General features: G+C 39.0%; 1 protein-coding gene across 1 annotated transcript; it reads left to right on the top strand.

Annotated features, from left to right (window-relative positions):
• Positions 1-3,208: 3,208 nt before the first annotated feature.
• cdo1 (cysteine dioxygenase, type I) lies at positions 3,209-12,814 on the top strand. The gene is made up of 5 exons (XM_061260489.1): positions 3,209-3,415; positions 5,714-5,791; positions 6,743-6,900; positions 7,576-7,745; positions 11,849-12,814. The coding sequence occupies exons 1-5, from the start codon at positions 3,246-3,248 to the stop codon at positions 11,876-11,878; spliced, it is 606 nt and encodes a 201-aa protein (XP_061116473.1). The 5' UTR covers positions 3,209-3,245; the 3' UTR covers positions 11,879-12,814.
• Positions 12,815-13,243: the final 429 nt, after the last annotated feature.

Raw genomic sequence — 13,243 nt, 5'->3', positions numbered from 1 at the left:
CCTGACCTCACCCACACTGAAAAAAAATGTTTGGAGAGAGCTAAAGAGGAGAGTCCAGAAGTGAAGAGCAAGGATTGAGACAGATTTAGTGAGATTTTGCATGGAGAATGAATCTCTGATTCCTTGTTTGTGCTCTCTCACCACATATATTATGAGAGGGGAAGACTGTTGTCGTCTGTGTCAAAGGGGAGGGTACTAAATGGAGGGATGTCAATAATTGTGACATATTTTTTGGAATAACATTTTTGTGTGTATGTGGATAAAATGTTGTGTCATTTCCTCATATTGCTGAGAACAGAAAGTGTGCAATAAGTGTTAATAAGTGAATTTTATCCAGCACTTTATTTTCATATTAATCGAAAGGAGCCAGTATTTCTGGAGGGCACAGTAGGTTTAAGCCTCTCCTGATAATGAAAAAAGATTGAAATTACTGACATTGCTTAATAAGTATTTTCCAGAATTTAGGTTTTTGTAATGTATATAACTTAAGGTAATATAAGTTGCCATAAAAGTGTGATGTTTTAATTATTTTTGATGTGGAAAAGGCTTAGAAGTCAAACTTATGGCCCTCATGAATTATATTGAATGGACAACACCTTGTGTATAATTTATGTCCACCAGATGGCAGAAGTGTATTGCTTATTGCTGCAATGCCACATAAAGACATGGGGTAGGGTGGAGTGTGATAATGAACTCATGACAGAAATGTATTTATTTATATCTCTCTCTACTGAAAGCCTTGATGAACATTGTAAGGACCAAAATATTGGTTTATGACCAAGACATAACATTGGTGAAACTTGCAGGAAAATCACAGTGTCAGATTGTGCTTACAAATCATGAACTCGTGGTCCTCTGCATTATGTTGTTTGTAATGAACAGTTAACACTTTTGTTTATTAATTTTATCCACCAGATGGCAGAAGTGTATTGCTTATTGCTGCAATGCCACATAAAGACATGGGGTAGGGTGGAGTGTGATAATGAACTCATGACAGAAACGTATTTATTTATATCTCTCTCTACTGAAAGCTTTGATGAACATTGTAAGGACCAAAATATTGGTTTATGACCAACACATAACATTGGTGAAATTTGCAGGAACTCCAGAGTTTCAGATTTTTTCAAATTATTTCATGTCAGTCATATCTCAGCTTTCTATGATCGTTCAGATTTTTATGATTTGTCCTAAAAAAAGTATGCAATGAATGTGGTGTTGAAGAATAATTGGAAGAATAAGCATTTTATAGAATAATTATTGTAAATGAAATAAACACACACACACACACGGGCTTCAAGTTAGCCGATCAAGGACTGAAATGAAGTTGAAGCACCTTCAAATCAGAAATTTTGCACAAGTTGAAACGGCAAGTTTATATGCCACTGTGGAGGTCTACAGCACAATTGGTTTATTGATTTGTTTCGAGCACCAACTCTATCTTCTGGATGCCTGCAGCATACATGGTTTATTGTTTATTATTTCAGTCGACCAAGATATTTATGACCCACATTTCAGTGAGAACACAATAATTTGATAAAGAATTGTGATAAAGCAAAGAAAAGTTCAACTGATAATGATGATTGCCAGTCTAGGTGAGACTTTTTAGATTTCCCTGTGAGCAGGAGTTGCATACAGGCAGAACCAAGACACAAGGAAATGACAGAAGAGGCATCAATCCACAAATTCAAATCATGCTCTCTCTTATCAAATCATAAAACTATTCTTCTTGCCAAACTGAATATGTAAATTCAGTCAAAAGATGAATGTATGGAATTCCTAGTTACTCTTGTCATATGTGCGCTTAATTTTGGTACATACTTGCACTGTATCTGTAATAACATAAAATATATTTTTTTGAGGGGGATTACTTTTATATATAAACTATAAACTATATTAACTATAAAATTCAACATGGCACTTTTAACAATGGAATTTGCTCAAAAACCATTCCCAAAACAACTCCCGAACATTTTGCTTCTGAAATGTGTTAGTAATGTGACAGTAAAAGAGAGGTTGTGTGAGAAAGTGATGCCTACATTTACCTAAATTAGCTGTTTGGCTGACAATATTTATTTCCATGCGACTGAGAGTGACATACAATTGAGAACGAACTGAAAATGAAACTAACATGAATATCACTATTATAATACTTATTTATAAAACTGTTGTTTTTCCTGTTTGTGCATTGGAATATAACCAATGCATAACTGTATTGTTTTGAGTACGCCAGGTATTCTGCTGATATTTCTATATATCATTATGAAATAGGATGCCTTCTTGATATGGTTTTTAATGATGTGGTTAATTCATACAGCCTAAGACTGTAAATATTGTAAGAGAGTGAATATTGGTACTATTCAATAACTCTTTTAGAATTATATATCAGAGATCATTGCCTCTCAGTGTCCAGTGCCAACTGAAAACCCCTGCCAATGGTTATAAGTATGTCAGAAAACAATAAAGTAGATTACTAACTGTGCTAGTTTCAAACTCAAAGTATTTCCCAGAGCCGGAATCTAATATGTTACTCTTTGATTTTGAATACATACTGAATGGCAATGCATTGTTGGCCAAAATGTTTTCAAGCTAATGTGTGAGATCAATATTTTATATCACGTTATCACACTCACATAACTTAGTCAAGGGACTTTTAATTGGTAAAATATAAATAACCAGATCATCAAGGATGAACACCAGTAAGGTTTGTGTACTTTTTTAAATTTTTTTAAAGGTAATGTACTATGGAATGATAATTAATTCCATAGACCTTGAACATAGAAAGTTTTAGTTCCAAAATGTATTAAAAGATAATGTGAATTGTCGTAAGAAGGGTATCTAGGCGCCCTGGTTTTTAAGAGGACTTTGAAACAGTTCAAAGGACTCTTTAGACTAGCTAAGCTCATTGTCACAGAGCTGTGAGCTGTGCACTGGACAAAGAGGATTAAACCATTACTTTCAGCCATAAGGGGGTTGATTGAGGGACATATTTATTTTCCCCCGCAAAATACTAATTTTACGAATAGAGTTTTGAACGTGTACTATATATAGTACATTGTCTATCATGTAATCCACCACAACCATTGGATTTTGATGACAAGATATGGTGACTTGTTAAATGACTGTTGCCACTCCCCATGTGTCATATTGGTACCGCCCCCCAAAACTTTTTTTTTTCAAAAATTTCTATAAGAGTAGCGATGCCCGTTAATGAAATAGTTGCAGCGAAGCAGTGGTCTGAATTAACAATGGAGAAAACCGAAGTGAATAACCCTGAAACACTAGAAGATTTGATTAAGATTTTGCACGAGAAGTTTGCAAGTGATTCCATTAATGTCGATGAAGTGAAGAATATAATGGAAGCTTATAAAAGCAATCCTCAGGAATGGAAGAAGTACGCAATATTCGACCAGTACAGGTAAAGGATTTTTATATTATTGTGGTTTTCGTTTTTGCGGTTGCTGCTTCTGCTGTTGAATCACTGTGAAAGCGACTGCTTATTAAAATCTTATATCAAATATTGCACTTCCAGCTTAATAATTCGAATATTTACATTCAGAAAAACTCATTTTCTGTATAAGTGGTATGAAGTTGCTGAAGAACATTAACCTCCACGTTGCTCAAAAAAAAAAAAAACGTCTGTCACTGAAATGCATAACAAGAAGCGGCTTCATATCGACTTATAGAGGACCATCCAAGATGGAAACAAAGCCATCAGCTACATAAAACAGCCTTCCTTATCATAATCATTTTTTTATGTGCGTGTTGCCTCGTAGAGGTTTCCCAAAGATACGCAGCAAGGGTACACTAAGCTAAGGGCTGCAGTTTCATGAGTCTAAATATAGACTATATCGTTGCTTGCAATGGCTAGATTTACAACTCGGCTACATTTTACAGGATTGCTTGACATGATCAATGTGTGTGCATACATAAATACATGCATGCATACATATTCAGAATGTAGCCTGCTTTAGCAAATAATATAAGGATTGTTTTGGATTGTAATGGATTGTTTTAGCAAGTCAAAAATATTTCAAAGACTCGCTTATCGATATTTTGCTGTTCAAATTTTAAAGGTACAATCAGCGATTACAATGGACTTGACGTGATTTGACTTTATTACTATACGCTTAAGTGTCCATATTTGCAGAGGTGGTCTGTTCGGCAACATAGAACACTGAATTATTATAAACACCAGCTGCTTTTTAACGCGTTACTGTTTGGTTGTCTATTACGAGATTTAAAAACAAATAAACATGCTTTGTGGAGTGTGCATTGTCCTGCGTTCATTTCAATGTGGAAACATAGGTGGCGGCAAACAGCTTTTCAAGTCTGTCCGCTTTTGAGTGGACTTTACTGCGGAGGCATTGGAGGGTGGGGACGAACTTACCAATCAGAAGCCACATACAGACTCACACCCGCAGAGTTAAAATATCTGCCCACGGGATAGGGTTTTTATGACGTCCACGTGCTTGTAGCAGCAGGAACTGGACGTCCACAAATTGGAACGTGCAGCAACTGCGGGTTGTTTTTTTTCGTGTTCAGCCTCTCGCGCACTTTGCTTTCACGAATAGCCTGTTGTGCGTTTTTTTTAAAACCTGGGTCTAAATGGGCATAGGCTGCGAGATATGTTACCTGTTAAAACGCATACACGAAACGGTATGTGCTGAAGAATGTCAAACACCTGTCAAAATAACCTGTCTGGCACTAGATTTTTACGATTAAGCTGTTTGATTCTACATTATAGGCCATAACTCATAACAGAAGCATTGTTCATGAATGCATCCCATTCAATGAAATTGGTATATGCAAGTTGATACTGGTCTAATTGGATGAACTCTGCATTGCACACCAAAAAAATAGATGTACACTCATCGGCCATTTTCTTGTTTAGAAAGAAAATAGATGTGTAGCCACGCTGGACTTCATCATTCTTACATAATTATAAAGGAATACTATTTTCAGGGGGGGTTTTTTACCGATTGAACAATTTGCTTGTTATTTTGGTAACACTTGTATGAAACGGCATTGGAAAAATATGGTACAGCTTTGGTGAAATGGGTGAATCTATTTATACGATTTGCTTATGCTGCACATAAGTTGTCAAGTTAAAGATCCAACCCAAGGGGTGGGGAATGTGGGACAGGGCAGTCTGGTATCTTGTTCTGGAGCTCAGAAACGGTGTTGCACCTGGTATTCAAAGACTCTTGGCCAGGAGCCAGGGCTGTTAATGTGACTGCAGTCTTGCTACTGCTTTGAGTTTCCAACCGCAATCATTCCCTCCCCCCTCCTTCTCTAAAGAACAGCTGATTTGTGCCCATTTTAAACTACAGGTCTCACTAAAAACATGTAATATAGTCAAAAATAAACCTTGAAATGAAACGCAAAAAAACAATAGAACTGGTCTGTAACTATACTTTAGCCTATGTCCTTAGTGGAAGGTTTGAAAAAGGGATTCTCAGATTTTCCAGATCAGTTGTATCTAAGGAGTGAGTAGGGATGGACTATTGTTTCCTACTTTGGGGTGTTAAATATCACATTGCACTAAAACGCTAAGCTTTGGGTATTGAATTATAATATTCTTTTGGATGTGTTATGATGAAAACATTTTGTATATCGATTTTGGAATTAGTTTGACTTGAGTTTTCAGGTTTAAGAGAAGTACTGTGTAGCAGTTAAAATCTACTGTTTAACACGCCTTTAACATCTCCTATAGGTACACCAGGAACCTGGTGGATAAAGGAAATGGAAAATTCAATCTTATTGTTCTCTGTTGGGGTGAAGGTCACGGCAGGTGAGGAATTTCTCATTTCCTAAAGGTTTTCAATTCACCCAGGCGGAAAGTAGAACAGAGTAATGCGATTCCTCTCCAGGGACCGCACTCAGAAAATGCTAGCTCGTTTGTACTGTGACTCCTGCATTTTCAGCCTTAAATCATACAGTTGCATCCTGGGAACAATATATAATATATAAAGACAGGAACCATAAAAACGTACAGCAAGGTGTGAAGTGTTTCTTTTCTCCTGTAATTACACAAAAGCCCTTTGTACTTCAGGACCAAGTTCAAAAGCCAGACTTCCGCACCTTATAACAAACACATGTTTTGTCTGTGTCGTCCTATTTGCTGCAGCATTTAGAAACTGGGGTTCAGAGAGATGGGGAGGCCTTTAATAATGTCTACTCACACAAATCTAATATGCTTCTATAATTCAAGGTTATTTTTAGGGGAATAACATTTTGATACACATATCTGTAGCTTACACTATTACCAAGATAATATACAATGACCATGACCGCGAGCTGACAAATGACCGAACGTGAATGAGCTTAGCATGCAAAACTGAATCGCAGAGAGAACAGGTGCCCATAGGCTATTAGTCATTAGTGAGCTCCACTCCAGTTAGCACTGGCTGTGTCACACTGTACTGTAGAGTGAAAAGTCATTACTCACACAGATGAGAACAGGAGAGGAGTGCAAAGCTCCCTGTGACAGTGGCAGGGCACTAACTTTGCGCACTTCAGACTTCTGCTTAAAAACACTACGTAACTGTTAGCATGTATTCGTGACGTATAAATACATAAACAAAGCTGAAGAGCTTAACTTTTTAGATAATCAATAACTACATTAGTTCATGCCAATTCACGTGACCTCATTGTAAAGCGTTAATAGAAAATGCGACGAGGGACCCCCTGAACGTACTGTGGTCTGTCTCCTGAGTATTCCTGGGTCTCCTCCCATCTGCAGCAGTATCCATGACCACACAGACTCCCACTGCTTCATGAAGATGCTCCAGGGCCAGCTGAAGGAGACCCGCTATGAGTGGCCAGCTGACAGCACGCAGACCGAGATGAGGATGAAGAGCCAGAGCATCCTGCGTGAAAACGAGTGCGCGTACATAAACGGTCAGGTTCTACACTTCCCAGCATGCTTTGCGGCCCTCTCTACCAGTAAATTACCAAATTGCATAAAGACAGTTTTGAGACAAGCAATTCATAAGCCATGTTGGATACAATATCCTTAGAAAAAGTACTAAATGGGTAAATCACTGCTCTTGTACACTGCTTATACAGTTGTAAGTGCATATTTTACACCACGTATGATAACAATTTTCATGTGAAACTGTCCAATAACTGGGACATTTTCCACATGGTTATGACAGTGTAATAGAGAAAATCATTTAGCAATACATTTCATATTTCAACATATATGAACCCATGAGACCTTGTGTGACTTTTGTTTTGGGAAGGCTAATATCAACGTACGTAAATACTTAAGTGCTTTTCCAAGCACAATGCCTTTAAATCCGTGTTTCTCTGCCTATAGCCTCGTAAGTGTGTGTCTTCCTCAGTTAATTCATTTTAGCAAACCGCACTGTACAGCTGCGGTTGGATTGGAACATGGAGAGTAAGCATGGAAAAATGTTTCTGGCACAATTACCTGCTGACACATGGTCTAGTTTGGTGGCTTTATAAAATGTGAATTATGCTACGGGATCCACTCCAATGGGTGGACCTTCCACGTTTACTGCTTGTGATTGACTGAGTGCCCTACACGCACGCGCTGTTTGTCAAATTCAGATAGCCACGGCCTGCACCGGGTGGAGAACTTCAGTCACACGGAAGGAGCCATCAGCTTGCACCTGTACAGCCCCCCCTTCGACAAATGCCAGACCTTTGACCAGCGGACAGGACACAAAAACGTTGTCAAGATGACCTTCTGGAGTGAATTTGGAGAAAAGACTCCAATTGTAAGACCTTTTAATTACTTACTCACAAATCCATTAATCCACCAATCACACAGCCATTGTTTCTGTAAGGAAAGTTGACCATCCGCTATCTTGGGATTTACGCCAGCTTCTGATGAATGGCAGTTGACTTCACTGAAAACTTCAGTGCAGATTCATTTCAGTATAACCCATAGCATAAATTAAAATAGCCAAACGTTGTTTTTTATTTGGAATATAGGTCACTTTCTGTTAATAGTTTTTTTTGGAGCTTTATAACTCCTTTGTAGGTAGTCCACAGTGTCTTCATGAACATTACATAAAAAAGTGTGCATATGTCAACAGCAAGCAAGTTACATTATCAATATGACATACAGCTTATTTGCAGTTATTGACATACGCATGGATCAACAACCGTAGAGTTCTCATGAAGGAACTTGTTGCACTTTTGAAGATTATAGATCTAATGAAAGACCATTCACAGACATTGCTACCATAAATCAGTCTGAAGTATTTAAGAGTTAAATATCGGTGTTGATCTATGGTTCAATATGATTTCTAAAAGTAACATTATGTCTTTCAAGAATATCATGAGCAGCCTATTGCATTTCTGAAACATGCATACTGTGACTGGCAAAGGATACAGAGGTGGGAATGAGCTCTTATATTGGGACAATTATAAGCAGAATGGTGCAATGGAAGTAATAAAATTGCTGATAGGGACAGAATGACCTCAGATCTCAAACCAGCAGTTAAATGTTCAAATGCTGACGCATTAATATTTGACCTAAAGTTGCTTTGTGAATCGTGCCCAAAGGTTGCATTTTACAGTTCCATGGCAAGCACTGTGTTTGTATTGCTTAAATAAATTGGGGCATGTACGTGTAGCCTGCTTGAGTTGAAATCGGCAAGCTGGACTATTGTGCAAAAGGGATAATTTTTTTTTCCTGCTGTGGCAAAATCGCTGTCCAAAAACATCATTGATTGGAATGTGGCTGTTCTAGTTTTAACTGTAGTTCTCGGTTCAGGTTTCTAGCAGCCTATCCCAGGAGCAAGATCATGAAGTTTTGAGCTTCTTTTGGTGGGCGAGGCAATGTTACTGTACATCATGTACATTTCCTATGGTCACTGAATATTTTTAATGCAGATATTCTGAAACTAAGATAGTCATCGTTGCAAGTCGAGCGGGAGGGGAGGTTAAGTCTGGTACGATAGTTTGAGTGTTGGCTAAACAGCAGCATATGTGTGCAGCAGCCTTGCTTCAGACACAAACTGAAAACGCCTGCACTAGATTAGAGTAGAGCTCAGTAGAGAAAACCAATATCACAAAACCAAGACTCAACAAGATAAGGTTTGAAGTGAAATATTTTCCCTTCACAGTTTCCTAAAGGAAACTATTCGTCCACCTCTTGTGGTTGTCGTTTGTATTTTACAACAAATGTGATTTTTAGTTTCTTTTTATCAACAGTTATCTAGTTTTATCTACAGTCAACTTTTTCAGCTGGTGCCGCTGCTGCCTCTAATTTTGTCAACTGGTGGCGCAATCAAGAAATTTGGTGGTGCGACATTTTGCTGTGGCATTGCACAATTAAGTTATTTTCTACATTTTGCACCGGCCAGTAGGCCGACATTAAGGCTTTGAAAGCAGAAATAATGTGCAGCATTCTATTTAAGCATACACGTTTGAGAATACATTAAGTGCTTCACAACAAATAAAAGTGGCAACAGTATTTCCTTAACAAGCCCCCCCCCCAGACTACCTCAGATGGCCAGCTCTGATAGCTGGGCCTTCTGCCTTTTTAACCTGGTTGGACCCGTTCTCTCTCATCAGCCCTCAGACCAGATTTCATCTTCTTCTGGGCTCTAGACCAAGAACCAGAGGATGACACATGCCTGTTACGCAAGAGATGCATATCGTCGTTGAAATGTTGGAATTTGCCATAAGCGTCAGACGTGTGGATGTTTGTGAAATTAAAGGAGAGAGGCTTTTTTTCAGAACTGGCTATTCCGCACTGCACACAATACACGCAGTAGCCTACATTTTGTTATGTTCTTTATTGTCATTCGCCATTCTATGCATTCTTTTTTTACCGTGTGGCCTGGACCCTCACTCGTCCCCTCCAGTCTGAAATCTAGTGCTGCATCCGGCATATTTGGTGCAATATCGGAGGGACAGGGTATACGTTTTTGATGCATTTTGGCGAAAATATGAATCAATAGGCCGCATTATGCCTTCTACCGATGCTGAAAAAAACAGCTCAAGCTAGGTCTTGAAACAAATGATAGCTGGTTGACCAGTTCATACCAGCTCCCGGCTCTACATGGTTTAGCTGGTTGACTGGATAAGACCAGCACCCGGCTTGACATGGTTTGACCACCTTAAGCTATGTTTTGAAACTGCTGGTAGCTGGTTGACCAGCTCATACACAGCCAGACCAACTTCATGAACAGCTTGGACATGCTGGTTGACCAGCTCATACCCAGCTAGACCAACGTATGACCAGCTTGACCAGCTCAATTTTAAAGCTGGTCAAACTGGAATAGCTGGATTTTACAGCAGGGACGTTCGTATGGTAAACTTGCTTTCAGCGAAATGACACACAATGTAAAAATTGCCATAGTAACGCCCCTGGGGTGGGGGATGGAGTGGCCACCATATACATTACAATTTCTACAGTCATTAATTTGCACCATAATACTCGGTATCGACATTTGCACCACATATGCAAATCAGAGCAGCTTAAACTGCGCCACAAAAGAGCAAATCATTTATATGTTTATTTGTCTTATAGTCACACCAAAACAAAATGATCGCGAAATGCCTGGAGCCCTGACAGTGCAGTCCGAAAGTATTTTGACAGTGACATGATTTTATTCTTTCTTTTAGCTCTGTTGGGCCTTGTTTTGAGTGCATGCAGTATGTTTTCTCATGTTCACCCAATTTGGTTGCCAAATCCAATTTTTAGGCCTGTCATGTCATCATAGTGTTCTCTTTTTCTGTGAAGTTGGGAAAGTGCGGAGGGAAATGGTGATTTCGTTCGTTTACTGTACATGACGTGTGCCTACGCACGCTAGAGAAAGTGGTGGCAGTTCACGATTAGACCATTTTCTCAATGCGTTAAAAAGTTGAACAGTGTACCGTTTGGGCATTATGATGTAACACTGGAGGGTGCAAGACCTGCTCTGCTGCTTTGCCATATCCTCCCACATTAAACACGGGGATCGGTGGAATTCGGGAACGTCCCTATACAGTATTTTCAGGCTTTCTGAGATCCATTTTCCAGAACGGAAAGAATTCTTGGAATCCGTTTTCATGAGTAAGCGGCGGTGTGGCTGAAAGGGCATTCTTTCTGTTGGGAGACGGAGATGAATTCTCCATGTGAAAGCCTGCACTGTAATACACGTGGGCCGTATTTTTGGTCGCTCTGCGCGTTTTCCGCTAAATAAAGCGGGTCTTATCTGAAGCTGCTGCCGTTGCTTAAGCTTACCTTGAGCAAACTGCTGTCTGGCCATGAGAGTGTTACGACACCGGGCCTCCGATAAGATTGGTGCACATTCACCTCAGGTCTTGTGCTTACCTCAGCATCACCCCCCCCCCCCCCCCCCATCCACCACCATCCTTCCGTGTTGTTCTCAGTAATATACTTTGTCAAGATGTCATAGTCTAAAAGGGCACACAGAATGAATTGGACACATTTGATTGCACTGTAGCCTTCTCCCTACATGAAGTAACGGATATCTACGGAGTGGAAGCCTTCCGTACAACTGTCCAGACATGCATTTGACTGGGTTTTCATGTTCAAGTGCTTCCTGCCGTTTAGCTTAAACGGAATGCAATATCAAATGTGCATATATAAATGAATATACATGTTAGTATTAAGAGTCAAACGTAGATTATTTTTGGAGAAAGGGGAAACTGTGTTGCATGTTAACATGAGGTTTGTTATTGTAATAATATATTAGAACGTTATAAACCTAGTAATATGTGTTTATGCATTAGAATGTTATAAACCTACGTTGTGTAGCTACATTATTACAAAAATTAAATGCAGCGATGCCTGAACTTTCTCAGAACATTTACACATGTTGCTATAATGCCCTCCTCTCCTATTGCCTTTTTTTCCTAGCAAACCGCAGCTTCGCAGGAAAACAACTAGGCACCCGAAGTCAAAGGCGACTGAAAACACGGCAGTGAAACACCGGGTGAACCAGGACTGGCAAAGGAATTATCAGCCAGTAAAGCAAAAACAAACACACTTTGACAAATTGCAAGTTTCAGTCGAAAAGGATGTGTCAGTAATTAGTGCTGTTTTATCATGGCGCTGTGTGCGCTTGGCTAATGCTGATGAATGCAGGATGAATGTGTGAATAGCGGTATTAGGTAGAGCTCTTAGTCTGCTTTTTGTTTGCTAGGCCAGAGAAGCCTCTTGCCAATAACAGCATTCCTACGTGTCTGTGAGCTGTGTAATCACACTTTTGTACTGTTACGAGCGATGGAAGTGGATGAAGTGTATAATATGAAGGCAGAAACCGAGCGTGTGTCTAGTCGCAGTCATCCATGCTGACAACATGTAACTATTATCACCAGGCCTTCTGTTCTTTTACACACAATCGAGCACTTTTCTTTCATATGCGTTGATTTCTTTTTAAATCATTTTAACATTCGCTTAAATTGTACTGACATAGCAATTTGTGTAAAAATGGCGATTTAAACATTAAAGAGCTTTTAAATGTACTATTTTAAAATGCAAAACAGGCAATTTATATTTACAAAACAGATTATTTTGGTGTTATTTGTTATTTGCGTACCGTGCCCAGACTTGTTTTCTTTTTGATAAGTGTTAAGACGAGATGAACTGTAGATTTGAATGCCTCCAAAATATTGAGAGGTTTAAATACGGACTATGTATATGGAATGAGTTGTTGAATGGCTCTCGTTCTTTCTCTCTCAGGACTTTTGCTAGTTTTATAATTGTAGCTAAATTCACAATGCTTTATGCAGTGCAAGAGAATAAAATCAGTATGTATATTATTAGAGACATGGAATGACCTGCTGTGAGTGTAAATCATTAAATATTTCTTCTGTCAAATAACATTTCTCTGTGTTTTTTTTTCTGGTTCATTTAATAACTGTCATTTTCTTTTCCATCAACGGGGCAGGAACTTATTAAATTTGCGAATTGCTTGCCAGCTGCTAACAAATGCAGTTTACTGTGAACATTAGCCATTCAGACCATGTCTCATTATGCTCTGTAAAAATATTTGTTCACACGTAAGCACCAGAAACACCAGAAGCATCTTTCTTAACTCTGTCCATGCTTCTCACACTGTAAATGTACCCTAAACCACATAAAACCACATAAACCACATTTCAAACTCCTGAGACGCTAAGACAACGCCCACAGTAACAGTGCAGCAAAGTGGTCCAAGTGCTGCAGTACAGGAAATCTACACCCCCGATCCTCCATGTCCTTTGCTTTTGCAAAATGACGTATACTGTACGTACTGTCGTAGATATGATC

Source organism: Conger conger, chromosome 11 (assembly GCF_963514075.1).
Source record: "Conger conger chromosome 11, fConCon1.1, whole genome shotgun sequence".
Classification (NCBI taxonomy): Eukaryota; Metazoa; Chordata; class Actinopteri; order Anguilliformes; family Congridae; genus Conger; species Conger conger.
Note: the sequence above shows the minus strand (reverse complement) of the source record. Positions and strands in the feature narration are given on the sequence as shown.

Coding starts and splice junctions, on each gene's coding strand:
- cdo1 (XM_061260489.1), top strand. CDS start 3,246: ATGGAGAAAACCGAAGTGAATAACCCTGAAACACTAGAAGATTTGATT. Junction 3,416..5,713: donor GCAATATTCGACCAGTACAG/GTAAAGGATTTT, acceptor CATCTCCTATAG/GTACACCAGGAACCTGGTGG. Junction 6,901..7,575: donor CGAGTGCGCGTACATAAACG/GTCAGGTTCTAC, acceptor TGTCAAATTCAG/ATAGCCACGGCCTGCACCGG.